Source organism: Phaenicophaeus curvirostris, chromosome 7 (assembly GCF_032191515.1).
Source record: "Phaenicophaeus curvirostris isolate KB17595 chromosome 7, BPBGC_Pcur_1.0, whole genome shotgun sequence".
NCBI classification, from domain to species: domain Eukaryota; kingdom Metazoa; phylum Chordata; class Aves; order Cuculiformes; family Cuculidae; genus Phaenicophaeus; species Phaenicophaeus curvirostris.
In genome coordinates this window covers 34,477,712-34,504,343 of record NC_091398.1, presented here as the reverse complement: position 1 = coordinate 34,504,343, position 26,632 = coordinate 34,477,712, and the positions used below count along the sequence as shown (strand labels likewise).

The 26,632-nt window shown below is 42.2% G+C and overlaps 1 protein-coding gene across 5 annotated transcripts in view; it reads left to right on the top strand.

The window, feature by feature from the left end:
- Positions 1 to 26,632, top strand: part of NCKAP5 (NCK associated protein 5) — a 418,402-nt gene that overhangs the window by 148,749 nt on the left and 243,021 nt on the right. For all 5 annotated transcript variants that reach the window (XM_069861526.1, XM_069861528.1, XM_069861529.1 and 2 more), the window contains exon 3: positions 6,311 to 6,388. In XM_069861526.1, coding sequence (XP_069717627.1) covers positions 6,311 to 6,388 — 78 coding nt within the window. The remainder of the gene's footprint in view (positions 1 to 6,310; positions 6,389 to 26,632) is intronic.

Genomic DNA, 26,632 nt, shown 5'->3' with positions numbered 1-26,632 from the left:
TGGGGACAAACTGGCAAAAATTCAAACGCAGCAGGGCTCTGGATGCCAGCTGTGATTCTGGATAGCGATCCTCTGCAAACTATAATATATCTGCATCCCTTTTAGAGCACACTGGGTGCAGAATCTATCCATTAGCTAATGAGCTTGTGCTATTTCAGGCTTTATTAAACACTGCTGTCCTCTGTGGATAGGGCCATTTAGTGGGGTGCGGAGCAGAAGCCAAGCAGAAGCAGGAGGAAACCCCAGCTGAATTTTTACGAAAACAACTGGCTTCAGATGAGTCGGTAAATCAGTTTTAATCATTGCAGCTGAGATGTAATATGAGCTGTTCACTGAGGCTTAAGTGATTTTGAACAATTAAGAAATTTGTTCAACGTATTTATTAAAATTATCATTATGGGTTTTACGGTAATGGTGTAATTCCACAGTATGTGCACAAGGGCTCTTGCCAGCCGTCTGCTCCATTGCAGAGGCTCGAAATGTACATTGTTGTGCCAGTCGTTAATAAAACCAACATGTTGAAATCAGGTAGGAAAATTATAAATCAACAGTAATGGCAGTTTTGAAAGATCTTCTTTTCTTAAGCTGTCTGGTTTAGCTTTTATTGCTGTTCAGAGCCAAAGGTGAGCAGTCTAGCCAGGTGTGGTAATGAAGGAAGAGACAGAAACATCTAACGCAAAGAGGTTATATCTTTTTTATACACCTGATCTATTTTTAGTGTGCAGCTGAGTAATGTTGTATAACAGGCAACTCATTCAAATCCTCCATTATAACGCTTTCAGACATGCAAAAAACATGGTCCAGACAAGAATACATGTATATATATCATCTTGGGCTGTGGGAAAAAAAAAAGCCTATTTTCTATCATGGGTTTATGCAGCAGGATGATAACAAAAATAAATATTTTACAAAAGCTATAATATTCTCTGAAGGCACTCACTCTAGATCTAAAGCTTTACCCCAGGGCATTCTTCCAAGATCTTTCAAAGATAACTTATGTCTCTGCACTTAATGTAACAGCTTAGATCTCCCCCTCACAGGTCAATCCTGTCCACTCTTTGCTTTGCTAACATAATTTCCTAATTGCAACAGTCTGCTGTTTGGCTGCAGACAGCTTTGTTGTTTGATTTCTAACAACCTTTCCCTGTGAAAATACGACTTTCCGTATTGTGACAGATGATTGCAGGCTCTCTCTGTAGCTCCCTGTCTCCAGGGCTGGATGGCTCCAGGTACTCGCAGGAACTTGTCTGTGCATTTATGAGGCTGTTCACTCCAAGTTTTTCTCTCCTCCCCAAGGACAAACATCCTCCTCTGTGAAGTGTGAGAGCCCAAATCCACGCTGATGTTTTCCTGCCTGCTTTCAAATACAAATGCTAGTGGAGTCAAGGGGTGGTGTTGCAGAGCGCTGCGTTAGGGCTGTCTGCTCAGCGTCGGTCCCAGCTGAGCCAGCAGTGGTGTTAGATGTGCCAGAGGGAGAAAGCGAAGCTTTGGACTCTGCAAGGCTGTGTATGACTTTACCTCCCAGCCTTGTTTCAAAGCTGGTCTGCAGGAAGATGAGTGCCAGCCTAGGATTTATCAGTGAAGGAGGAGGAGCAGGTGCTGATCTCTTCTCTCTGGTGATCAGTGATAGGACCCGAGGGAATGGCAGGAAGATGCGTCAGGGGAGGTTTAGGTTGGATATTAGGAAAATGTTCTTCACCCAGAGGGTGGTGGAGCAATGGAACAGCTCCCAGGGAAGCAGTTGCAGTGCCAAGCCTGACAATATTCAAGAAGCATTTGGACAACGCCCTCAGACACACAGTGTGAATGTTGGGGTTGTCCTGTGCAGGGACAGGAGCTGGTCTCAATGATCCCTGTGGGTCCCTTCCAACTCAGGACATTCTATGGTTCTATGATTTAAATTTCCCCATATTTTGCACACTGCGGGTGTCTCAGTTGCGCACCCAGCTCCTCTGCTGGGAACTTGTGCAGAAGAGGGAAGGTATCACCCTGCAGGGCAGCTGCTGTGTCCCCATATGCCCAGTTGAGGAGCACGGGTTTCGGATCAGAGGTTTGGAGCTGGTTGCAGGAGCAGGATGGCCCAGTCCCACCAGAGCGCTGCCCGCCTGCCAGGGCCCACTGCCCAGGAACAGCTCTCGAGCACATGCTTAACTTCTGGCACATAAGTAGCCCTATTGAATTAAGTACGTAATCAAGTGATTTGCTGGATCAACGACTGTATCCTTAATCCTTTTCACATATTGCTAAGCTCATTAAACTCTCTTTGATACCAAGCTGTGCAAGTTCCTTAAGAGAGGCAGCCGCTACACGCTATTTCTTTAGCTTAACTGTATCACCTCCAGCTTCCAGCGAGGGACTCCGGTGCTCGAAGCCCAAGGTTGCCCTAAGGGTTTGCTCTGTAACAATGGATGGGAAAATGTTCTGTGTGCTCTATAAGTTTTGATACCCTGCCCAGCACAACAACATGGATGTGCCAGAACAAATACCCACGTAACCAACTAAAATACCGAGCAGTGGATCCCGGGCCTCAGTGGAGGCGCTTCATTTCCTTTCTTTCCCTCTCTCTTTCCTGACAGCCGTCCAGCTAACAAAAAAAGGAGAAAAAAAAAATAAAAATTAAGCATTACAAAGCTAGATATTTAGTTCTGTCAATAAAACATAGGCATAATTGTAGGCTTGTGCTTCAGCTCAAAACAGCAGCAATTTGGGTAAAGCAGTTCTCTAATGCTCTCTAAATTAGATGAGCTTGTTCATGACATTTGCATACCAAGTCCTCCTGCATGCCAGGATCTACGCAGCTGTTAGAAAGATTTTCTGCTTGTTTAAACATATTACAGAAGTTTTTTTTCTTAAAACAGTAAACTTATATAGGATCACAGGATAATAGGTGAAGCAGTGAAATCCTCCTGGCTGGAAGCTTGTTAATGAAGAAGAAAGGGGAGAGTTTTCACCTGTTATTCTGAAAAGGATTAAAAAGATCTGCAACCATGGACTCCTCAGTAATCCTGCAGGGTGGGAGGAATTTCTGGACCAAGACTCAAAGCAGAGCCAGCACAGGTCAGGTTCCTTTGTGAATAACAGCATGGACGGCGATTCCACAGTCAGCCCTGTCACTGTATAATATCATCAGATTTATGAAAATGCACTGATTCGGAGCCAACTTCATTAAAAGTGCTGCACAATTTTGGAAATACTGACTTGGCCTTACACAGCCTTACCCCTTCTACTTTACAGTTGCTCAGTGTTTAGCCTTCACTAGGAACAGGCAGAATTTTAAGCCACTTTTGAAACTCTGGGGCCACTGTGCTTCCACAGCTTTCTCTCCAATTTGATTGATCTTATTAGTATCTAGTATAAGTATCAGTTGTGTCTACTTGCATGATTCTTATCCTTACTCAGTTATTGGATCTCATCTCTTTTCTCGTAAAGAAAAGGTATTTTTCCTACGTACGTGTGGGTCACTTGGATTCTCCTTCCAATAATGCAAACTCCCAAATTGGAAAACAATGCTCCGTGTGTTTTTTCAGACTCAACAGTTAGCTGTGCTACTCAAAACCTGCCTGGTGCAAGCATTCGTATAACAGAGCTCCAAGGAAGCTACAACCTTTTTATATTACTGCTCTCAACGTGATCAGTTGGGTACTTACAAATGTCAGTACTCAACTGAATTGTATATATAGTCTTTGTGAACAAGCGTGATTACTACAGGGCTTTTCTTAGATGTTATGCTTTCACTGAATGTGCCAAGTCATTCTAAATCACAGAGTTGCTCTAAATCTCAAATGACTGTTTGCTATTTGCTTCATGTTGACAAAATGATAATACTGGGTTCTGATCCAGGGTTTGCAGAATTTTGTTTGTTTGGATGGCTGGTAACAGAAAAGAGAAGAAACCTGGGCTTGGGAACAGAGACCTTGCCTGAAGCAGATGGCTTGTTTTGGACACGGCTGGCACATGGATGTGCCACAGCAGCACAGAACAAGGGATGTACTTCTAATCATGATGCTACTATCAAACCACAGCTGATTTTTGGGTTTTTTTGCATCACTTTTACACACTGACTGATTACACAACCCTGAGTTACAGGTCTTCAAAGAGAAATAGAATAATAGTTCTGATTTTTCACAGGAAAACCTTAGCATTAAGGTAGCAGTAACATAGGATAAACACATTGCCTTCTTTTTCCCTACAGTCTTTATTTCTAGACAATACTTTTAAGAAAGTTGCTTCGGAATAAGTTTTTTTATATTATCATGGTAAAATTATGCTGAATAAAACTGCTGATCCTATCCTTGCCTGTAGGGCAAAGTGCATGATGAATAAATCACAAATATTATTTAATATTACATTAAAACGATATAAAGGTATTAATACTAATTTATACCAGGTTCAAGGTAGAAAAATGTATTAAGTAAAAAAGGCAGCTTGTTTAAAAGCACTTGGTCCTGCAACTAATCATCATTATATGGTTTTACAGCATAATTTTTCTAAATTGTAATGTGTTTGTATTACAGGGTGGCTTTACTTGTATTGGCTTAGAAGCAGTTTGCTGCTTAATTGTCATAGTGTACTCCAAGTAAAATTCAACTCAGTTGAGTAAGAGCTGATGCTGAAGCCAGCATCCAATCCAAACAGCTCTGGTAGAAAAGTGATATTAATGCCACTGAAGTTCATGGAGTTTCTCAGGATTTACATTATTTAATGTTTTCTGAAAGTAACACCTACAAGATACATCTACTTACAGCAATTAGATGAAAATTTAAGCTTGGGGCCACCACAGAATTTAAGGGAAAGTTTCACAATACCCACAGGTTTTCAAGCAATGCAGTTTGAACAGGATATGGCTGAGATGCATTTGCACAGGCTTCTCAGGAGAAGTGTCTTACTCTTCCTTCTCATCTGCGCCAAGGACCATTTCTTTGTGTCACGACAGCCTCTTAGGAACCAGTCTCTCTCTCTTTCTCTCTCTCAATCAGAACATAAAAGTAATTACTGTGGAGAGAAATGCAGAATTACTGAGAGCAATTACAGTCCTGGAAAATAAAAATGTACATTTTTATATAAAATGTAACCATTAAAATCAACTGATATTTATATTCACCTTGAGAAGACATCATGATGTAGTCACTGTAGTAGGTATCTCATATTCCTGGTCGTGAAGATAAATGGCTCAGAAGGACCAACTACTTTGAAACAAAAATCCATGTTTGTACACAAAATAAATAATAATACTAAAGAAACAAGTCCTAATACAAACAAGAACCTCAAAAAGTAGTTTTTCGATGAATCCAAAGCTAAAACAGTGGTGCTATAGAAGCAGAGCTTTTGTCTCCACAAAGTGAAGATGGATTCTTTTCCATATAGTACTTGTTATTTCCTGAAATATGAGGTTTGAAAAATAGCTTTTGCTTTGGTGAGATATTTCAAGAGAGTTATTTTATTACTGGTAGGCTTTCAGAATAATAGGAATGTGGCTGTGTTGGTATTGATGTCATACAAATAGATCATATCACATCACATGTTATTCTGTGGGTTCATTCTGAAATATTTTATATAAATAACACTAAAGTTACCATCTTCCTTGAAATGAAGTTATATATTTCTATTACTAAGGTGTTTCTCTGCTGAGAATAAATACCATCTTTTTGCACTGAGTTTAAAGAATAGGCTTCAATAAGAAAAAAACCCCACATTGTTCATCTGATCATGATTCTTTACCAGAAATTCTGTCTAGACACAAATACAGTAGCTTTCATACAGCTGATATTGCAAGTTATAGCATCTGCAAAAGTTGAACTGAAAATTATATAGGAGCTGAGTTATGGTTTCATTTTCAAATAGGGTACATGCTATAATATTTTTCATACCATCCATGAAATAAATATTTGAGTCAAATATTCAGTTCACTTTGATTTATACGGAAAGTAAACAAAATGTGCACCAGAACAGTGATGGCTCTGTTGAGATGTTATTTTTCAGTCTGGATCCAGGGAAGATAATTCTGGGCTTAGAATATAAATATGTATTTATATGTACTCTAATTTATTTGTGCTGCTTGCATATCCTCACCGTCATTTGTCTTCCTCTCAAATAATCTCTGAAAAGTGTATTGGGCTACTGCCCTGTTCACTTGGTATGAATCCAAATTTGGCTTTAATCTAGATTTTTACCTCATTGTCATTTCTGTGTACATGAGGTAACTGTGGGTTCAAAATGAAAATGGACTCCACAAACTCTGACTGTCTTTTAGTCAAAATTTTACAAATGCTTTGAACACTGAATATTAAACTTTTAATCGTTTTTCATTTAGGAATATATGGACTCAAACAAATACATAGAGCATTTGGTGACTCAGCTGGAAGAACAACGCTGGAATTTGTGGAGGCAAGTACTATGCACACACATATTTATTTCTGTTGCTATTTTGGAAAAAAATACTTCACTCCATAGTTTTTATTCTTGAGTTCAAATAAATGATACAGTATTCTGTTTCCCCATTTTCTAATTCTTTGCAGAACAGCAAATCTCACCTAAGTGGAAGAAATAAGGCATCACACACGAGCTGAATCTTGCCTTTGCTAATCTGAACAATTACACACACGCACAGATAGTCTCATGTCCAATTTTCTAAGCAGTGGGTTCTAACTCTACTTCAGATTCTTTTAATTGGACTAATTTAGGAAATGGTCTTATTTTTTCAAGTGTAAGTGTTTTCCCTGAATGGCATACACACTGTAGCTAATACCCAAGCTCAGCAGCATGGGAAAGTGCGAGATTTGAAACTAAAATAAACATGGTTTTAAAAGTTTAAAGTACTCTTGAGGGTGCAGAATTCCTATTTCTGCTCTGTTCCTACTACTCAGGGCAAGCTGCTCAGACGTGACTCTGGTCAAAGCAAAGCAGTGATTTCCACAGGCTAGTGTGCAGCTAGTGGGCATCTCTAGTCTGCAATACAGCAAGTGTGGTAACTGCCTGAGCACTTCTGAGGATCTCCTCAAACACTGCATCCCTCTGGTAAGATGGCTCATAGTACCTTGCAAACCTCTGTGCTTTCCTCTGATCTAGTTATCGTTGTCTACTCACAGGTGGCAGCCGTCATCTCTCTCCAAAAGATGCTCACTTCATTCCAGACATAGTTTCCTCTTTACAACAGCAATTTTAGTACATAATGTATTTCAGCAGCTTTGCTGCTGTGTTACTGTTGATTTCGTTTGCTCGGACAAGAGGTTCTGCATTGCTTGTATCTTTCCAAAATCTACCGAGTGTCATTCATAACAGTGACATGATGGCAAAACATCTAACTCTATAGATTCTTTATTGTATTTCGGCCATACTGTTCTTTAGCTGTTGTTTCAGGGCTGTTCTGGTATGAAATGGTAAAGATAACTGAGAAATTACCTGATCTTCAGAAGCCTCAGAAGTCTCTCACCCTTAATGAGTTAATTATCTCTTGATCATTTTAAAATTCATTCTTCCAGACTTTTCATTTGTGTAAAACTGTTATTATCACAGCTGGTCTAAAAAGTCTACATCACAGCACTTTGCAGTATTTGCTTGTACTTTATATTTTCAAAGTATTCAGTACCTATTTATTAAATGCTTACTATCACTGTTATAGTTACCAGCTAAATTCCTATCTGGGATAACAGAATAGAGAGGAAATGGACAAATATCCATGATGAAACTCATTCAACATTCACAGCCATATATTTTTTGTAAATGCAATATTTAACTTTTTTTTTCTGAAGGCATATGAGCAGTGACAATCTTTATTAATATAGTCAAATATAAAGTGATCTTCAGGGAATAATTTAATCTTCATAGACTAAAACCTATTTCCCCTTAGTTCTGATCAAGGCAGAAATAACGATCTGTCTGATTTTTCAGTTGAATGCCTCTCATGTATAAAAAAAGTAGCTTTGCACATGACAGCACTAGTTGGTATGCATCTCACAAACTTCTTAGCCTATAGGATATAAAGAAGTATTACAGCATTTACATGATACAGCATTTATGATATGGAAATAGTCTGATTTGCAGGTAAAACTCAGAAACTTTGTGTCTATTCCTCCTTTCTTTTAAAAGTAGCCAAAATAATTGGCACAAAAAAAAATGAAGTTTTCACTTGAGATTACAGAATTTGAGAGATTACTTTGGTAAGAGTGAAAGGGATAACATTCTATGTGGATGACACTACTATGGTGAAACATAAATGAATAATAAAAAATGAAAAGATGAAAAAGTCTTTGAAAATTAGCAGGGGTAGTGACTTTATATTATGATCAACAGACATTCAGATGTGTTCTGAAAATTCCGTGGGTTTGGAAAACTGAAGACAGTAATATACTTTTAATATTATTTTTATGGGGTATTGACATAAAAAGTTAAGACTTAAAACGAGCACTACAAGATAAACCCTTCTGGGTTTGCCGGCCTTCTTTGAACACTTTATTTCTCTCTTCTAAATCTCTAAGATGTTTCATGGTGAGGATTATGCTAATGGTTTGCACTACGCAGGGGCAGTACTGGCTGTCTACAGCCAGACAGATGTCCTAATAAATCAGCATAGCCCTCTTCTCAGACTTCATTATGCTCTTGATTTGTGACTACCATGATTTTAACCCAGTGGGTCACTGGGCACTGAACCTGACATTGACCGATAACCCCTGCTTTACTCTAGGCGAGCTAATAAAAAAGACAGACACAAATTCTAACCATTTAGCTCCTTCAGCATTACTCACAGCCGGGACAGATTTATAGCAGCTGGGCTAAAACAGAGGAGACTAAAGCCGATGTCATGGTGCGCATATCAATTTTACATTTCCTTTACATTTCCACACATACAATGGGACCCAAAAAGACATGTAGGGGCAAAAATTTCTTTTCATTTTAGAGGATGACTGTTTGTACACGGCATTAGCATCTGCTGCGGAACATTTATTGCTGTAACTGCCGTCCCGGGAGAACTGACTGTGGTTAGGTCATGTTTTATGGCTTTCTACCAAAGGAGACCTCTAGCCCAGCTTCAGATATTCTGTTCTTTAAAATATTTACAACAAAAAGGGAGGGTACCTCACTAGTACATGGAGACACAGACTTTTTTAACACAGCTTTTCTTACACTGAACATTTTACAATAATTATTTTCACACGAAGAATGATGAAGATAATAGCTTTTTGACTGGTCAGTGGTCCCCCCATTTCTCAAGTTAGAACAAAATAAATTTATCCAATGTGAGACAAATTTGACCCCCGTTGAAGTAAATCACCAACATTTATCACTGGAGATGATCGCTATTGTGCGTCTTACTGCATCAGCTTGAACCAGAACACTGGATTATTTTAGATTTCTCTGTTCTACCCTGTCTGGAAATAACTTTAAATAGGACAGAATTGGGTCAGGGGTAGGGGATATCCCTGCAGCATTGTTTCTCACACAGTCATTTAATGCTCTATCTAATTCAGCTAATGTGTATTACCATGTATAATTTTTATGGCAGAATCACATGGACAATCAACATGAGAAGCAGAAATTTGCTCCTGTGGTCTTTGCTAATTGACCCTGACAGAAGATCATAATTTTTATGTCTTGACACATAGATCATTGACAGTTAATTACCAGTTCCCTTAACAGAAGAAAGAATTTGTATTTCAGGACAGGATGCTTGCCTAAATATGCAAGAATCAGACCCAGTTCTTAAGATTTTTCAAGGGAATTTTATCATTAGTGCTGCTGGAACCAGGACCAAGACATTTAGTGTTTGATAGGAATGGTTGGACTCGATGATCCGGTGGGTCTCTTCCAACCTGGTGATTCTATGATTCTATGCTTTGGTGAAAGCATTAGGATATCCTGCTTTTCAGACATGACAATCATAAAAGGAAGGAAGAGGCATAGAATCATAGAATCACTAAGTTGGAAAAGACTTCTGAGATCATCAAGGACAACTGTACCTGTCCGCTACTAAATCATATCCCTAAGCAAAGGATCAACAGCACCTCATTGCTTTATTGCAGTCATGAAAAACACAGAAGGGGGAGAACCACAAATGTGCATGAGGACTGTGTGGCATTTCTCCAACACTATTTTAAAACCAGAGTTTGTTAAATAGATTTGCTATACTTTCATCACCAGCATTAGCACGCTTCTATGCTCCTGGGTTTAATGCTTGTATACTAAAGAGGTGCCAAGTATTAAACAGGTTGCTTTTGCTGTAATCATAAACTTCCATTGGGAGACCGTAATTGCTAACAAGCAAAATAGCTCTGCGAGAATTCTTAATGGTGAGCACAGATTAAAATAACAACTGTGATTAGCTGTAAACTGCTTGACTAGAAAAGGACTAATCTTAGGGGAATAAGTCGCATGGCAAGCAAATGAAAAACCCTATGTATGATATTACAGTAATGAAGGCTGTGAAAAACCACTAACGCTACTCCAGCTAAATAAGGTCATGCTCTGCACAAGTATCTTTTTCTTCTTGGGGGTTTAGCAACTTGGCCTGAGGGGACTTAAGGTCAAAGCAGCCAAGTTTTGGGGCTGAAACCCCATTTTAACCCTTTCTGGAAATTTCTGATAACAAAAGTGCCTCTGGTCTATGATGCTATTGTGAGTTACAGACTGTATTTGGAATGAGTTCTCCTGCAAAACTGTTGTAGCCCTGGATCAGCAGGCAGAGGTTGGTTTGGTTTGGTTGGTTTGGTATGTTAAAGCATGAGGTGTCTTCTTCGCTTCTTGATATTCAGTCTACCCGCACTGCCACACCAACTTGCCAGTAGATAAAGCCAGGAGAAAGGTGTTCAGTGCTATTAACCACTAAGACCTGCCTCTCATCTCTTTCTCAGAGTTTTGATTTGCTGGGGGGTGAGCGGGGGGGTGTCGGGGTGTTGGTTTCTACAATTTTTTTGCTACCTCTCTACAACACTGCTGGATACGGCTGAATTTGTGAAAACCATGAAAACATTGATATATTCCTTTCCATCTCCTTAGTGTCTGGAGGTGAGGCTGGCTGAGGCAAAGCAGAACGGAGTTTGGCAATTAGGAGTCATTGTCACCACAAGTACTCAGATGTTTCCAGCTAACATTATAACATCGTGTGTGTCTCTCTAAAGCTGGCGCTCCTGGTTTGTGGCTTTACGCATAGAAAAAAATCACAGAAAAATATAAATAAAAAATATATATGGCTACCAAGTTGGCCAACAGACTTGACACGATAGTTTCAGACACACATTTCAACCAAGGATTAGTATTTGAATACGCGCATTAGTATACCAATTAAAAATGTATCTGATTTTTGGCCAAATGTGTTTTTTCTTTAGCTGAGTGTAAATTTGGACGGTTCAGTGAGCAGTGCAGACGTAGTTACAGGCCACAAAAGGCACCGCCATTGTATTATCTGTGAATGAAAAGCGCTCCCTTCCTTTGACTCCCCGGTACAATGCCTATCTTGTTAAAGATACCTTTTCATGACTGACCTGGGTGAGAATAATACGAATAATGAGTATATTGAAAGCAAGTGTTTAACTGTTTGCCTTATAAATCACATTTTTAACAGGATCACAGAAAAGTAAGAGAAAATAGGTTACAGATGACAAGTGAACCTTGTGGACTACCTAAGTCCACTGTAAGCATGGAACTTGTAACCAAGGGAAAAGACTGAATGGCCGCTAGAACAATTCTTGCAGTTGAAGGAAAAGCAGCACGTATTTCATAGAATCATAGATTCACAGAATCATAGAATGGTTTGGGTTGGAAGAGACCTTAAAAATCATCTAGTTCCAGCCCCTACCATGGGCAGGGACACCTCCCACTGGATCAGGGGGGCTCAAAGCGTCATCCAGCGTGGCCTCGAACTCTTCAGGGATGGAGCATTCATGACTTCCCTGGGCAACCTATGCCAGTGTTTCACCACCCTCACAGTCAAAAATATTTTCTTAATATCTAATCTAAACTTCCCCTCTTTCAGCTTAATAGTATTGCCTCTCATCCTGACCCTGCACTCCCTGATAAAAAGCCCCTCCCCAGCCTTACTGTAGGTCTCCATTGAGTACACTTTATCTCAATGTTCAAATCGAGATCGATCATTGTCTTTCAAACAAATAAAAACAGATGCCTTACAGAACTTTACACCTATTCAATTTTTTTATCATTTCCACTAATTTGCCATATAAAATAATTGTCCTCAACTGATTAAAGTTGATAGTCATTTTACATGCAACTCTTTCCCCGATCAATAAGTAAATCTCCTTCAACAGTGAGTCATTTTAACTCAAATAGGACATATTTTTGTGGAGTATTTACTAAGCTGACTTAAAATTAGGCTCAAATTGATGTGTTGTAGCATATAAAAAATATGACCTGGGATGATTTTGGCATTATAAATTCATAACAAGTATTCATTTTAAAGAATATGACTCTCAGCCTGTTTCTCTCAGTCAGAAAAAACTCCCATTAACACTGCCCATCAGTGCCGCACGAGTCAGGAGTCAAGTGTCAAGTCTCAGTTTTTGAAGTCATTGCATAAAGGATTTGGAACTATCTGAATGTAAAATAATTTTGATTCAAGCAAATGTTTCCTATCTATGCTAAACTAGCCAGATTTTAAGACTGTAAGCAAAAGATGGAAAAGCAGTCCTTAAAAAGTAACTTCATATGATCCTGCTTATAAAATTAAATAAATTAACAAATGTTAAACTTCAAAATGTTAATGACATCTTGTAATTAATTAGGGATTGGGGTATTTTTGCACAGATGTATACTTGTCATAATAGCGAGACTGCCAGAGCCATGAATTGATTTGTTTCTCTTAAATTAAAAAATAGAAGGCCTTCAGCAAAATATATTCTTTAGATTTATTTGGTATAATAAGGATCACAAATGTTCCCTACCAAGTTGAAAGGAAAAAAACCTACAGCAGGGAAGTATGTGGAAGGTCTATATGACATATGGATGTTTGTTAAAGCAAAATGCAGGAACAGCCCAGAGTAAATTAGCTCCTCATTTGTATGCTGGGAAATTAAATGTATAATCTTGGCATGGTTCTCTGTTTGGTTTAGATTTTGTATGAGAACAAACTCTTTTGTGTAAGCAGATACACATACTCCTTTAGTGGCAATTTAGGGTTAGGAGAAAAAAAAAAGCTTTGAGCTGATTTTGTCTGGAGCTTAGTGTGTACGGCACGGGTTTGTCTGTGTCTCCTGAAGTGCAGCCTTTGGTTCGAGAAGCAGGTGCTGGGCACACCACGGACACTGCACAACCTCTCCACCACTGCAGGGGGAAACCCAGGGCAGCCCAAAAGGACTGGTATGTGGGGAAACCTCAGACCACCTACTCATCCTAAACAGCACCCTGGTTTTCAGATACGAATCCAAATAACAATACAGCATAACAATGCACATGATATGGATCAGGGTGAGAGGAAATGGCCTCAAGTTGCACCAGGGGAGATTTAAGTTGGATATTAGGAAAAGATTGGATATTACAGAAAGAGCGGTGAACCATTGGAACAGGCTGCCCAGGGAAGTGGTGGAGTCACTGTCCCTGGAAATGTTCAAAAAGCCTGTAGATGTGGCACTTCAGGACATGGTTTAATAGGCATGGTGGTGTTGGACTGGTGATTGGACTGGATGATCTTAGAGGTCTTTTCCAACCTCAATAATTTTATGATTCTATATGAACACAGCCCTTTTTAAAAACCCAAAGATTTCCAAATGGGCACTGTCTGAAGTCTCTTTATAATTTGATACTGAATTTAGTCTTCCATCCTACTAATGCCTAGACACAGGATATGTTTCTTGTTGAAACGTATTTTATTCCTCAGATAATTGCAAAGAATAATTCTTGAGTAACAGTGACATTGCCCTGAAGTCTTCTCCAAGGCTGAACAACCATATCTTTACACAGAGTCTCTCTTTCCTATTTGGCAGAGGGAAATGCATGGATTTACATCAAAGCAACAAATGAGAATTGGGGTCTAACAAAACCAGGATGTCAAAATGTATTATAGGGATGACTAATGCGCAAACCCAGGCTGTGAGATGGGGTTTAGATGGAGTGGTGGGTTTAAGGAAGGAGAAATGGAGAATTTATGAATGTATTATTTTTAAAAGAATGGTACATCACTGATGTGTTTCACTAATGAAGTCTGCAAACAGGGCAGTGCTGATGGCAGTAAGAAAATGTATATGAAGTCATGCAAGTCAGGTTAGCACCTTTCCCTGTAAATCAGTTTCACTCATGAAAGTGAAGTTAAATAATCAAGTTTTGCATTTCTATTTCATTCTGTAATGCTCAACCATTTATAATTTTTCTAAATTACATTACAGCGAGACCTTAAGACCCCAAGTGAGAACAGGGTCTCAGGTGAGAAATGGTTTTCATCTCTTCAGCCCCAAGGATGAAACAAGAAATAACATAATTCCCTTTTTACAGAGAAAAATAAAGTTGTGAATATACTAACTAACAGAGCTTATACAAGACATCTGTCTAAGCCAGAGTTTTTCTGTGTTCCAGTTCAGTGGAACATAGAAATAATAAGGTTTCATTTGTCATGTGACAACACTGTGTGTTGTCAGCTTGTTCACTTCAATTTGGGGTATGAAGTTCCCACATAACTGGTGGAATCTTTAAAATGTTTTAAGCCTTAAAGCTAGCTTGGTGGTAGTCTTATCCTGTGCTCTGTGATGGGAGAGCATTTTCTTGTGTTTACAGTTTACGGCATGACGAGGGGTGGAAGAGTTGACCTGTCATTGGAAGTGTCCTCTCAAAATTCTGTCCTTGGTCCACGGTATAAAAGTCTATGTAAATGATCTCCTCTGTCAGGGGATGGGTAGTGGCAAGGGGAGGAGGAGACAAGGGCTCTGCCCTGTTGTCTTGAGGCAGTTTATTTTACAGTATACTGGTGTTGCTGTGCTGGTGCAACAGTTTTTAATATAAACAAAACCATGGCTGTAGATACCTGTGTCATCCGGCTGGGGCTATTACAGGAGAAATACTGCTTGAGTTGAAAGCAGGACACCCGTGCAGCCAAAATATTCCTGTGACATCACCTCTTCCCCCTAATGAATGTTAAGTGTGTGCTGATCCATCACTGTCATCTTCCCACTCTCTACTGCGACAGTCAGCACCTCTCCCCAGGCTCTGCGTGCACTTGGCAACTCAAGATCTGGAGGTACTGGAGTGTATTTTTGCAAGGAGCAGAGTTTAAGTCTGCAGTTAGCCTTACTGGGGGGCTCACCTCATCTCCTGCTTAGCTCTAATGGTAACTATAATCAGGCTGGAAGAGTTTGGGGAGGTACTTCACAGCTTTCTGAAAGTTTCCCTTAATTCTGTAGGATTTGGCTGGCTTCTTGTCTATGCACGTCGCAGGAGATCAGGGTGCACTTCCTATCAGTTCTGCCTGCTGTATGGAGCGCATTTTATATGAACAGATTATATTTTACATTGCTTTATTTGTTAATAAAGGGGCATAATGATATCTCTAGCAACCCATATTCTGGGATATGGCCGATTCACATGTTACATTTTTGAATAAGGAGTAACTTCCAACGTATTCTGCCGCAGGGAAAGTATTATGCATTTATAGCATAAACCTGTATAAACATTATTGTAATGGGTTCCACTAGGGACAAGGTTTCAAATATAAGGCAGCATTCATCAGCCATTAAAGACCGGAGCATACTTTTTTTCCTACTTAGATCAGCATAGCTCAAAATTTGCAAACTCTTGCTTATGTAGATATTCCCCACAGATTTTAAAAAATGCATAAAAGCTTGAAAAATACAGATCTCTAAGTTTTATTACCTCCTGATTAGCTAAACAGAGTCTAGAATGTGTAACTTAAATAAGCAAAAATAGAAAATCTAGATTGATCTCCAGCAAATGCTTAGCGGTAAGGAGATAGCAGCTTTTTTTTTGCAGGATATTTAGTCTGATGTAACCTACGTAGCACCTTTAAAGATGGCAGAGGGATAAGCCTACCTGCTTCACATGCTGCCAGAATAGGCACATACTTGTACTGCCCAGTACTTGAGCAGGTTTGATGCTAATTTGATGCTACCTCTCAAATGCTTCCCAGCTCAGTTGCTGGTAATGCCACAATAAATACAATATTGGTTTTCATTCAGCAAATTCTTAGTCTAGGCAAGCTGAGAGCCTCTTAAGACCTTTAAAGAGAAACAAGTATATATGATGTGGTTCCTGTAAGGCTTCCTGTATTTTTATGATCTTCCACTCTTCCCGGTTGGGGAAGAGTGATCAAACACAAAGGAAGAACCTGTCTTCCTGCAGAGCCCTGGGAGAGATTGGTCCGGAAACACAGATCAAGAGTTCTGAGCGCTCTCAATCCTTCTTCTCCTTTTCTATAATAATGTTGTTATAAGAGCTTGAAAATATAGGCAAATTCTGCCCTTCTCCCAGTGACAGGAACGTCAGGATTTCTTTTTGGTTTCTGCAATGTGCAAATGAGAGCACTTGGCCCTTTCTTCAGCCAATTCAAAAGATGCTCAGAATTCCCATGAAGGATCTAAATCCTGAATTTTCATTGAGATCAAGAGAAAACTCTTCTAGTATCCTTTTTAGGCTGAATGCAACCAGCCGCAGCAGGAGCTGGCGGTAACAGATGTCAGCATAAGGCAGCAGTCAGATTGCAAGTCTTCATGTAGTCCTGCTTCACAGTCTGCACTGGAAAATATCAACATGGTTACTGGGGACCAGTTTGTTTTGTAACCTCTCGTCAAGCGACTGATCTGTGATTTTCTCTGCCAGCACAGGGTGCTCAGGTGCCCAGCAGCTACCATTTCACAGCTTTTTGGGCAACAGCCTTCCTGACAGCTTTTGCAGATGCACAAGCAATCATTCCGATATCTGAAGTCCCCAAAAGGGCAGCGCTGCCTCAGGTCTCACTGAACAGTGTCCTGTGTCAGGCTGGAAGAGCAACTGTTTCTATGTATGACTTAAGTATATGCGATTCCTACCCCACTCATTTAATAGAGTTTTGGAACACTGCTAGTGTTCAGTGCCAGTAATCTTTAGACAGAATATCTCAAAATCTAATATTACATCATAGCGTCAGTCCTAAGTAAATAAATCACTATTAAAAAATGGTCAAGAAGTGAGTTAAACTTAATAGCTGTACACTTCTGGAGGTTGCTCTGCCAGATGTTTAAATACAAAGTTTCTCCCTGAAGAAGAATTGCTTACTGTGCAAAACAGTCACTTCCAGCTTGTCAAAGTATCTGTTCTTGTCCAAGTGTCTCCCATTTTAAAGGGCTGTGGAATGCATCAGTGGGCAGATGTAGATCACCTCCACAGGCACATCAGGCCAGTTAAGAATCAGACGTCAGTTTAAGAAGCATCTGTCTCTTCAACAGGAGCTTGATGTCTGTAAGGAAATGACAAAATTCCTATACTTGGCAATTTCTGCATTTGTCAGTGCCAGCTGTTAGGTTTCTATATTTAAAACTATGGCTACCTTTAATGAACTGAGCTAATGCTATCATCTACTGCATTTTAGTGTTTTGAAGTACAAGCATTAGTGTTTTCAGTGTTGTTCCAAAGCAGTGGTAAGCAAAGTTACGAATTTTGTTTGCAGACTATTGTATTGTCTAATAAGTGTCTATGCTAGACAAAATTGCGCAAGCCTAGGGACCAGAAATAATTAATGATTTGGAACATGTACTTATTGCTGTGCATGAAAGCGAGATGCTATTAATCGTAAAGAGACACAGAAGAACAGTATCTCGGCTGTCAGGAACAGTACAGCTCAATATGCATAAAAAATACGTTCAAGTTGTAATTATAGCTTCAATTCGTAGATAAATACTGGTTCTTTTTAATTCTAAATCACTTCCAGTTACAGAGTAGGAGACCAATTCCATTGCTCTTGATTTCAGTGGATGTAAGCCTGGGCCTGAAAATAATTACAGAACTGGCAATACATTTTTTTCATTCCTGTAGTCCTGTTGATCTAGCATATCTGGTGAAATCCTCAGATGATTTCACTAGGAATTTGCGAAAGGAAATCAGTGGATAGATGCAGTCTTTAAATAAAAACTTTATATGTAACAATTTATGGACCAATAGATTTGTTGACTAGGCTAGCACAGCATTTTCAGATCTGCAGTATCACACTTACAAAGGGGTCATAATTATGCTGGTGATTTTACTGCATCTCAAATACCACCTGCAGTTGAGGTTCCCACTCAGAAAAGGTGCAAAAGAACTGGAAAAGTTCAGAGGAGGGCAGAAAAGATAATCAGAAGCACAAGATGGTCTTCATTTATGGAACAACTGGGACTCTTGAGGCTGAAAAAGCAGCCACTTAGGCAGGGGAATGACAGAGTTAAAAACGTGAATAGCATTGAAAGAAGCAGATTGTCTGCTGCTTCTTTCAATGCAAGAAATGCAGGGTGCTGGGTTAAACTAACAGTTGGCACATTAAATAAAACAAATGAAAAGACGAGATTTTTCATGTAAGCAACGTTCAGAGCATCTGCAACAGGGTAGCATAGATTTTAGTAGTGTACATGGGGTCAGCTGGAGAATGGACAAAGTCATGGGAACAGTCTAGTGAGATGAACCAAACACAGAGAGGGCAAGCGTGGACATCCCTGAACTCCCAGGTGGCTCAAGCATGGAGAAGTGTTGTATCTTTCCCTGGATGTTTGGGGTTTGCCACTGGAGAGAAATGATACTGAGGTACACAGACCTTTTGGGCAGATCTAGTCTCAAATGTCTCAAAACCCATTCACCGTTAGCAGTTTCAATCACTATTTATAAAGGAAACTGAACAGGTGATTTAGGTTGACTGTGCAAACAACAGGCATTATCATGTGTTTGCATTTTATTGGGATGTTATTATTCCTATTTAAACACAAAAAATGTATTTTAAAGTCAGTGATTAAAATTAGCTCTTAAGAGAGTTGCTTAAGGTGTTCCCCTGCGCAACAAAGCAATTAAACAGGTCAGTAGATATAACTTCAGCACTATGTGACAGCTACATGGTTTAAACCATGACAACCCCATTCTAATGGTGAATTAGGATCCAGGCAGAGACCACAAATTCTGCTGGATTTGGAAACTCTGACCTTTTAGCTGCTGTTCTGCCTAGCTCCTTTCTCATACTTCTTTGCAGCTTTCTTTTGGAATTCAGAACATTGCTGTATCATTTACTTTGATTTACTTTTGACGAACAGCTGAGAGAGCTGAGGTTGTTTAGCCTGGAGGAGGCTGAGGGGAGACCTCATTGCTCTCTATAACTACCTGAAAGGAGGTTGTGGAGAGCAGGGAGCTGGGCTCTTCTCCCAGGTGACAGGGGACAGGACAAGAGGGAATGGCCTCAAGCTCCACCAGGGGAGGTTTAGGCTGAACATTAGGAAAAAAACTTTCATGGAAAGGGTCATTGGGCACTGGCAGAGGCTGCCCAGGGAGGTGGTTGAGTCACCTTCCCTGGAGGTGTTTAAGGGACGGGTGGATGAGGGACTGAGGGGCATGGTTTAGTGTTTGATAGGAATGGTTGGACTCGATGATCCGGTGGGTCTTTTCCTGGTGATTCTACCAAACCGTTTGGTAGGAAAAGATCTTTGAGATCCCCAAACCCAACCATACCTGTGCACCACTAAACCATATCCCTTAGCAGTGAACTGCTGGGTTTAGCAGTTAGACTCAATCCTCGAATCCTGTGTTCAGTTCTGGGCCCCTCACCACAAGAAGGATGTTGAGGCTCTGGAGCGAGTCCAGAGAAGAGCAACAAAGCTGGTGAGGGGGCTGGAGAACAGGCCTTATGAGGAGCGGCTGAGAGAGCTGGGGGTGTTTAGCCTGGAGAAGAGGAGGCTGAGGGGAGACCTCATTGCTCTCTACAACTACCTGAAGGGAGGTTGTGGAGAGGAGGGTGCTGGGCTCTTCTCCCAAGTGACAGGGGACAGGACAAGGGGGAAATTTAAGTTGGACGTGAGGGAGAACTCCTCGGCAGCAGGGGCTCTCGGGCAGGGGCTGCCCAGGGCGGGGGTCGGGTCACACGCCGGGTGGACGCGGCGCTCGGGGTGTTCAGCGGCCGCCGGGGCTGGTTGCACCCGATGATCCCAGAGGTCTTTTCCAACCTGGCGATTCCACGGCGCCCAAGGTCCTTCCCCGCGCGGCGGGGCAGCCCCCGGGCCGCAGACAAAGCCGCCCCCCTGCCCGAGCCCCCGCTGCCGCCGCGGATTTGCCGGAGCCGCTCCCTCCCTCCCCCCGCCCGCCCTTCCCTCCTGCATTCAGCCCCCGCGCCGGCCGCGGCCGCGGCAGATGGGCCGGCGCTGACGGCCCCGCCGCTCCGGGGGCTCCGCGCCTTCGCCCGGCCCTCCCCGAGGCTCATGCCGGGCGGCGGCGAGCGGCGGGGCGGGGGGGGGCGGCTCGGCCGGGACTCGCGGCCCCCGCCCCGCGCCGCGCCAGGTAAGAGCCCTCCCCGCCCGCACCTGCCCGCCCCGCCGCCGTCTCCTCCCCCTTCTCCCCCGGCTCCCTCCGACGCTTCTCCCACCCCCACCCCCCCCCCCCCCCAACACACCCCCACCCCGCCCCGGGGCTGCGCGGGGCCGGGCGGGGGGAGGCACCTGCCGCCGCTCCACGCCCCGCGGGGAGGGAGCCCGGGGAGCGCCGCGGCGGGGACTGCGCTGCCCGGGACGGAGGAGCCCCGCATCCCAGCCCCGCAGCATCCCAGCTCCGCATCCCAGAATCCCAGCCCCGCAGCATCCCAGCCCCGCATCCCAGAATCCCAGCCCCGCGTCATCCCAGCCCCGCGTCATCCCAGCTCCGCATCCCAGAATCCCAGCCCCGCATCATCCCAGCTCCGCATCATCAGCATCCCTGTCCCACACCACAGCCCCACGTCCTCCCAGCCCCGCATCATCTCAGCCCCGCATCATCCCAGCCCCGCATGGCAACCCCGCATCCCCGACCCGCACCACAGTCACGCATCCCAGCCCTGTATCATCCCAGCCCCACATCCCAGCCCAGCACTGCAACCCTGCATCTTAGCCCTGCATCCCCACATCCCAGCCTTGCATGGCGACCCCGCATCCCAGCCCCACATCCCCGCATCATCCCAGTCCCTCATCCCAGCCCCACATCCCCGCATCATCCCAGCCCCGCATCCCAAACCCACATCCCAACTCCGCATCCCAGCCCCGCACTGCAACCCCGCATCTTAGCCCTGCATCCCCACATCCCAGCCTTGCACGGCGACCCCGCCTCCTAGCCCCACATCCCCGCATCATCCCAGTCCCTCATCCCAGCCCCGCATCATCCCAGCCCCGCATCCCAACTCCGCATCCCAGCCCCGCACTGCCACCCCGCATCCCGACCCCGCATCCCAGCCCCGCATCCGAGCCCCACAGCCCCGGATTGCAGTCCCGCAGCCCCGCATCCCAGCCCCCCACTGCAGTCCCGCACCACCCCAGCCAGCGGGGAAAGTGATGCAGGCGTTTATCCCTCCTTTCCTCCCCGGGAGCCGCAGGGAGGGAACCCGCAGTGCCTGCATGGGAGCCCTGTTGCTTCAGAGGCAGCGGATTCCCTTCCCGTGCGGCGGCTCGGGCAGGAGCATCCCAACCAGCTTCAGTTCTGTCTCCTTTTGATTCCTGTTTGTTTAGGGATTGACTCTTCCACATTGCCCACATCACCGGGAGGAGGTGGTGCTGATGCACTTCTTCAAGTGCAGTAGGCGGAAGAGAGGTCTTGTTGTTGTTAAAGTAGACAAAGCAATAGGATATAGAGTAAAAGCAGGTCACTGAGTGACCCGCTGCTCTCGGGCCAGGCTCTCCATTGTTGATTCTGGTGGCTTTGGTACGATGTTAGATCCACTGTCCATCCTCTGAGGTGGGTTTGCCCAGAAATTGATTGATTAAAGGCAGAATAAGTGTGACCGGGCCTGTGTTTTTCTTTAGAAAAAAAGCAGAGCTGCATAAACATTACATCGTTGCTAACCTTATATATGTGCAATTATTCTTCTCCATGTAATGATATAAAATTGACTCCCAAATTGAAATGGTTTATAGGCATCCGCTGTAACCTTTTGCATCCCTTAAGAATTGATATTCCAGATAAACCCCATGTTTATCATTAGAGAGCGAGCAAAGTTTTTAACAAGAGAAGTTAACAATAAATAGGCGAGTGATTTACATCCGAGGGATTGACTGTATACATCACGGGGTTGCAGATAAGCTATGTAAGTAAACAGAAGCGCAGGGCTCTGTCATTGTGCAGGCTATGGAGATGTCATGGGACTTTTTTGCTAGTTAATAGCATAAGGCTTCGTGGGAACTGTTTGATCTGCAGGACTTTTGCTTGGCAGTAGTTTACTTAAGGTTATTACACTCTGTTTGGAGACTTGTATTTGCTAGCCATTATTGCATTCTTAGCTCCAGGCTTCCCAGAGTTACAGGTTAGTAGGTCAATAAAAATTGCACTGAAGTCCTGGAATGGGCAGCCTGGATTTTTACATGTGGTTGGGGAATAGCTATGCAGTAATCATAATGCTGAGGAATTTATTTCAGTGAATTTTGATGCTGGTCATTGGTGATGAACCAAAAATACTTTTTTTTTTTTCTCTGAATACCACAAATGTTTTTCCATTTCGTGTTAAAAAAGGAAGGAGATCATACAGGCTAAATACAGTATTCCCTTTCAGGATAAAGCGACCAGGAGTTGAATCAACTCTTATTTGAATTTACCTTGACTTGGTTCCTTTTGCTGGTGCGCGCTGGGATTAATGCCACTGGCATTGGATGAGGCTTGCCAGTAGCAAGAATAAAAACGTCATCAGGTCTTTGCTGTAGATTTACATGTTTCTTTTCCAGCTTGAAATTTGCTTTGCTCTGCAGAGTTATAGTATGAAAAAGCACATGATTAGATTGTTATTGCGTTAAAAATACTCTAATATAATTTCGAGTCGTCCAGGTTAAAGCGCTCGCAGAAGTTGTGACCCAGTGGATTTTAGGCATGTGGAACAGAAGCCTGAGCCTGACTTTGTGCCGTGCCTGTCTAAAGCCCTGCTTCTTCGCAGAGCGGCTGCAGCGTGCAGTGTAATCCCCATTCTGCCAAATCCTGGAAGCTGGTGATTGACTGAGTACGTGGAGCAGTTCCATTCATGTCACAGGGTACAATTTACGCGGTTAAAGTGAGCCATATGGTGCGTCCTTCCCCCCTCAGCACGGTGGTGCGCTGATCATTAAGGATGAACTGGAAGCTAGGTGCTGAGCTCTGATGGAAAAATGAAAAAAGATCAAAACTTCAGGGCGGCTTTAGCATCTCTCGTGAAGTTTCCTCTTTCACTGAACACTGTGGACAGGAACTTTATATCCTCTAGCTCAGTAATATTGTATGTTGTACTTCTGAGCTTTTTCAGTCTGGTATGTTTGTACCTTGGTGTTTTTAGAGAGTTTCCTGGGCATAACATTCTTGCTTGAGCCTTTTCTTATCTGCATCTTTGCTATTAATTGCTTGCACCACTTATTGACAAGTTTTTCTTACTGGAAGAAATCTCCTTAACCTTCCTTCTTAAGCAAAGAACCTCCCTTTCTGTAGTAAATATTGATGGTTAACTTCACTTCTGTGCTATTTAAGGGTAGTTAGAACTGTTGTAGAGCGTTACTGCTACACTACTGCTTGACTGCCAGGTAAATCCCCACCTGGATAAGCTGAGCAGAAGCAGCCAGGTGTTCTGCATAAATTCACTTTTTATACTGATTACGTTCCATTTAAGACCCTGATTTTCCAATCAGTTAGACACCTGTTTAACCGTAGAGTTACAGCACTGAAATAGATAGGCTGCTCTGTGTGTAAATGTTAGCAGGTGTGTAGTTGTTCACAGGATTAAAGCTTGCAAAGAGAGGCTGTCTGAAAAACACTCCAAGCAACCCAAGCTCCTTTTACCTTGCTCTTCAGGGATTATGGTAGGTAGCTGCTCTTAGTTTGGTGACTTGGGCAAATGTAATCACAGGGTGTGATGAGCTGATTTGGAGTTGGTATTTAAGACATGGGAATTGCGTTTCTGCTTTTGGTTAGTGTTTCCATAGAGGTTTAAGGCCTGTTTTTCCCATTTGAAACCGCCCCGTGGTGGAGTTGAGGTTGTGAGAGCACTAACACATGATCACCAGTGCTCAGAAATCAGATGCTGAAAAGGTTATTTTAATAATATTCATGTTAAAATATCAACTAGAAGCCTGCTAGGTTTTGCATTTATACTTCCAGTCTGAAGGAGGCTTGGAGGGATTAGTACAGCAAAATTCTGTTTATTGTTTCTAATTCTTTGATGTTTAGATCTCATGTAAAGGAAACTCCTAGGAATGACCAATATATTGATAATATTCAGATATTAGATGACAAATACAGTCCCAAGCTGATGTGGATGGAATTTAAAAGAATTTTTTTTTATTTTTTGCTGAAAATATATATTCAAATGATTTAAATGTTAAGAGAAAGTCTGTGTGTTCTATAAGCAAGATTAATATGTGCAAAATTCTTCTAAAAGTCAGAGACCCTGGAGTTCTCTATTTCTTTGAGAATTTATTTTTTCTTCTACACCTATCCCTTGAATTGAAAAGGAGAAGGTTTCTTTTCAGGAGAGAATCTTTAAAATACAGAAATTAATAGCTCATGAAGGAGAGTCAAGTACTTCTACCTATTTTACTGTGGAGTGTGACTGACAGTTCACATCTGAAACATAAATTATTCCTCAGAATAGTCAGATTGCAAGTAAGATCGGGAAGGAAAAACCAAGACATGGAATAAAAAAGTTTGATACATCACCAAAACAAAGTTTTCAACACTGCTGTATGCTGTGACAGAACAAAAAGAGACTTTCTTCTTTTCCTCACCTCTCTTAGAATTTCTTTTCAATACGTATGGCTCTGAGTATCTGAGCTGAACATTTACCAGTTCCTTTCCATGTGCATCTTTGTTCTATCTTCTAATAACTTTCCTTGCATTGTGTATAAATCCCTTTAAATAGACTCTTGGCTCCTGGTGGCCTGTGTTGTTCTAAACACAATGCAGCTGCTCTCTCATTATGTTCACTTCAATCCTTTGGACTTTGCAGTTCTTCTCCGTGCCAAGATTTTGCCCGTGTTGTTGGTCTAAGCCACTACAGGAAGCAAAAATCCTTATCCCATTGTATGTTTGATGATAATAAAGTTACTTGTGACTGAGTATACCCCTTCCATATTCTGAGCGATTCTATTTTTCTGAAGATGAATTATATTCTCTAAGCTTTTAGAGTGGTAATTTCAGGTTTCATTGTCTTTGTACATCTTGGCCTTATTTACATCTGCAGATGGATGCCTCATCCCTGGAGGTCTTCAAGGTCAGGCCTGGTTGAGGCTTTGAGCAACCTGATGCAGTGGAAGATGTATCTGCCCATATCGGGGGGGTTGGAACTGGATGATTTTTAAGGTCCCTTCCAACCCAAACCATTCCATGATTCTGTGAGTCTGGATGGCTACTGAAAATGAGATTGAGTCACAGTCGTTCCTGTTGGTGTCAACGGGAATCTGACATGCCAGCTTTCAAGCACAGAAAAGTACTTTTTGATGTAAATAGCACATGCGGTAATGCAGGGGACTGCTGGGAATGCCTTTGGAATCTAAGTTCTAGATGGTATTTGTAGTTTATGGAGCAGGAACAGTTTTGCTCTGTTTTATGCAGGGTTCTCTCTCATGTATCTTTGGCTTTACCACTACTGCTAGAGCTGGTATCTTGTAGATGGGTAAGTTAACATCAGTATCCACTCATTGTTTTCGGAGTTATCTAATGTAAATGAGTAATTACAGTGTTGTAATATTCTGCTACGGTTTGCTTTCTAGTTTTTGGGTTTTTTTAATACTCTTGTTAAAACAAGTATATGTACTTTTGTGTTGGCATTGTGGTAAGGGTCTCACCGAGGACTCACTAGGTCCAGGACCACGCCTCCACTTTGTCTCCCAGTTGGCCTGAGAGGTTGTACTGGCTTTATCCTAAGTATACACCAAGGATTCAACTGCTAGGACCCTTGCATCTGCATTTTTTCTGGGGCACTCTGGTTATTATCCTGGACCTTAAATGTCAATGCAAGACAAGTTTTCACCTAAAAAGTGCCCTCAGCACAGTAAATTACAAGTGCAAATGCACTGAGTGAATAAAAGTATGATCAGATAAAAATGACTGGCCCCAAAACCTCACAACGTATGCGTGAAAGGTCAGCAAGGGATCAGAGTAGTAGACTAGAGAGTACAAGCGAAAAGGTGGAAACACGAGTCAGAGAGCCAGAGTACGTTTCTTTGGAAATCAAGGCTTCTGTTTGTTCTCAAAGTTCAACATTCTCACAAGATCAGATGTCCTTCAAAACTGCCAAGACCGCTATGGCTGTCAATGTGTCTTACAGGTCTGTATCTGACCACTTGGTAAAAGGAGCCTGCAAATGCTGATGTCTCCTAACTTGTAAACGTGAACTGCCTGCCTCCAAACTCCATATCTGAAGACCAGAAAGTCCCAAAACATCCTAAGGTTTCCAGCTCTGGACTCCACGTAAAGGAGCTCCTGGTATGAGCTAGGATTTCTGGGATTTTATGGTTCCCTGATGAGTAGCTAAAAGTTGGTTCCTGGAGTCCAGCCACATGGAGGGTTGAGT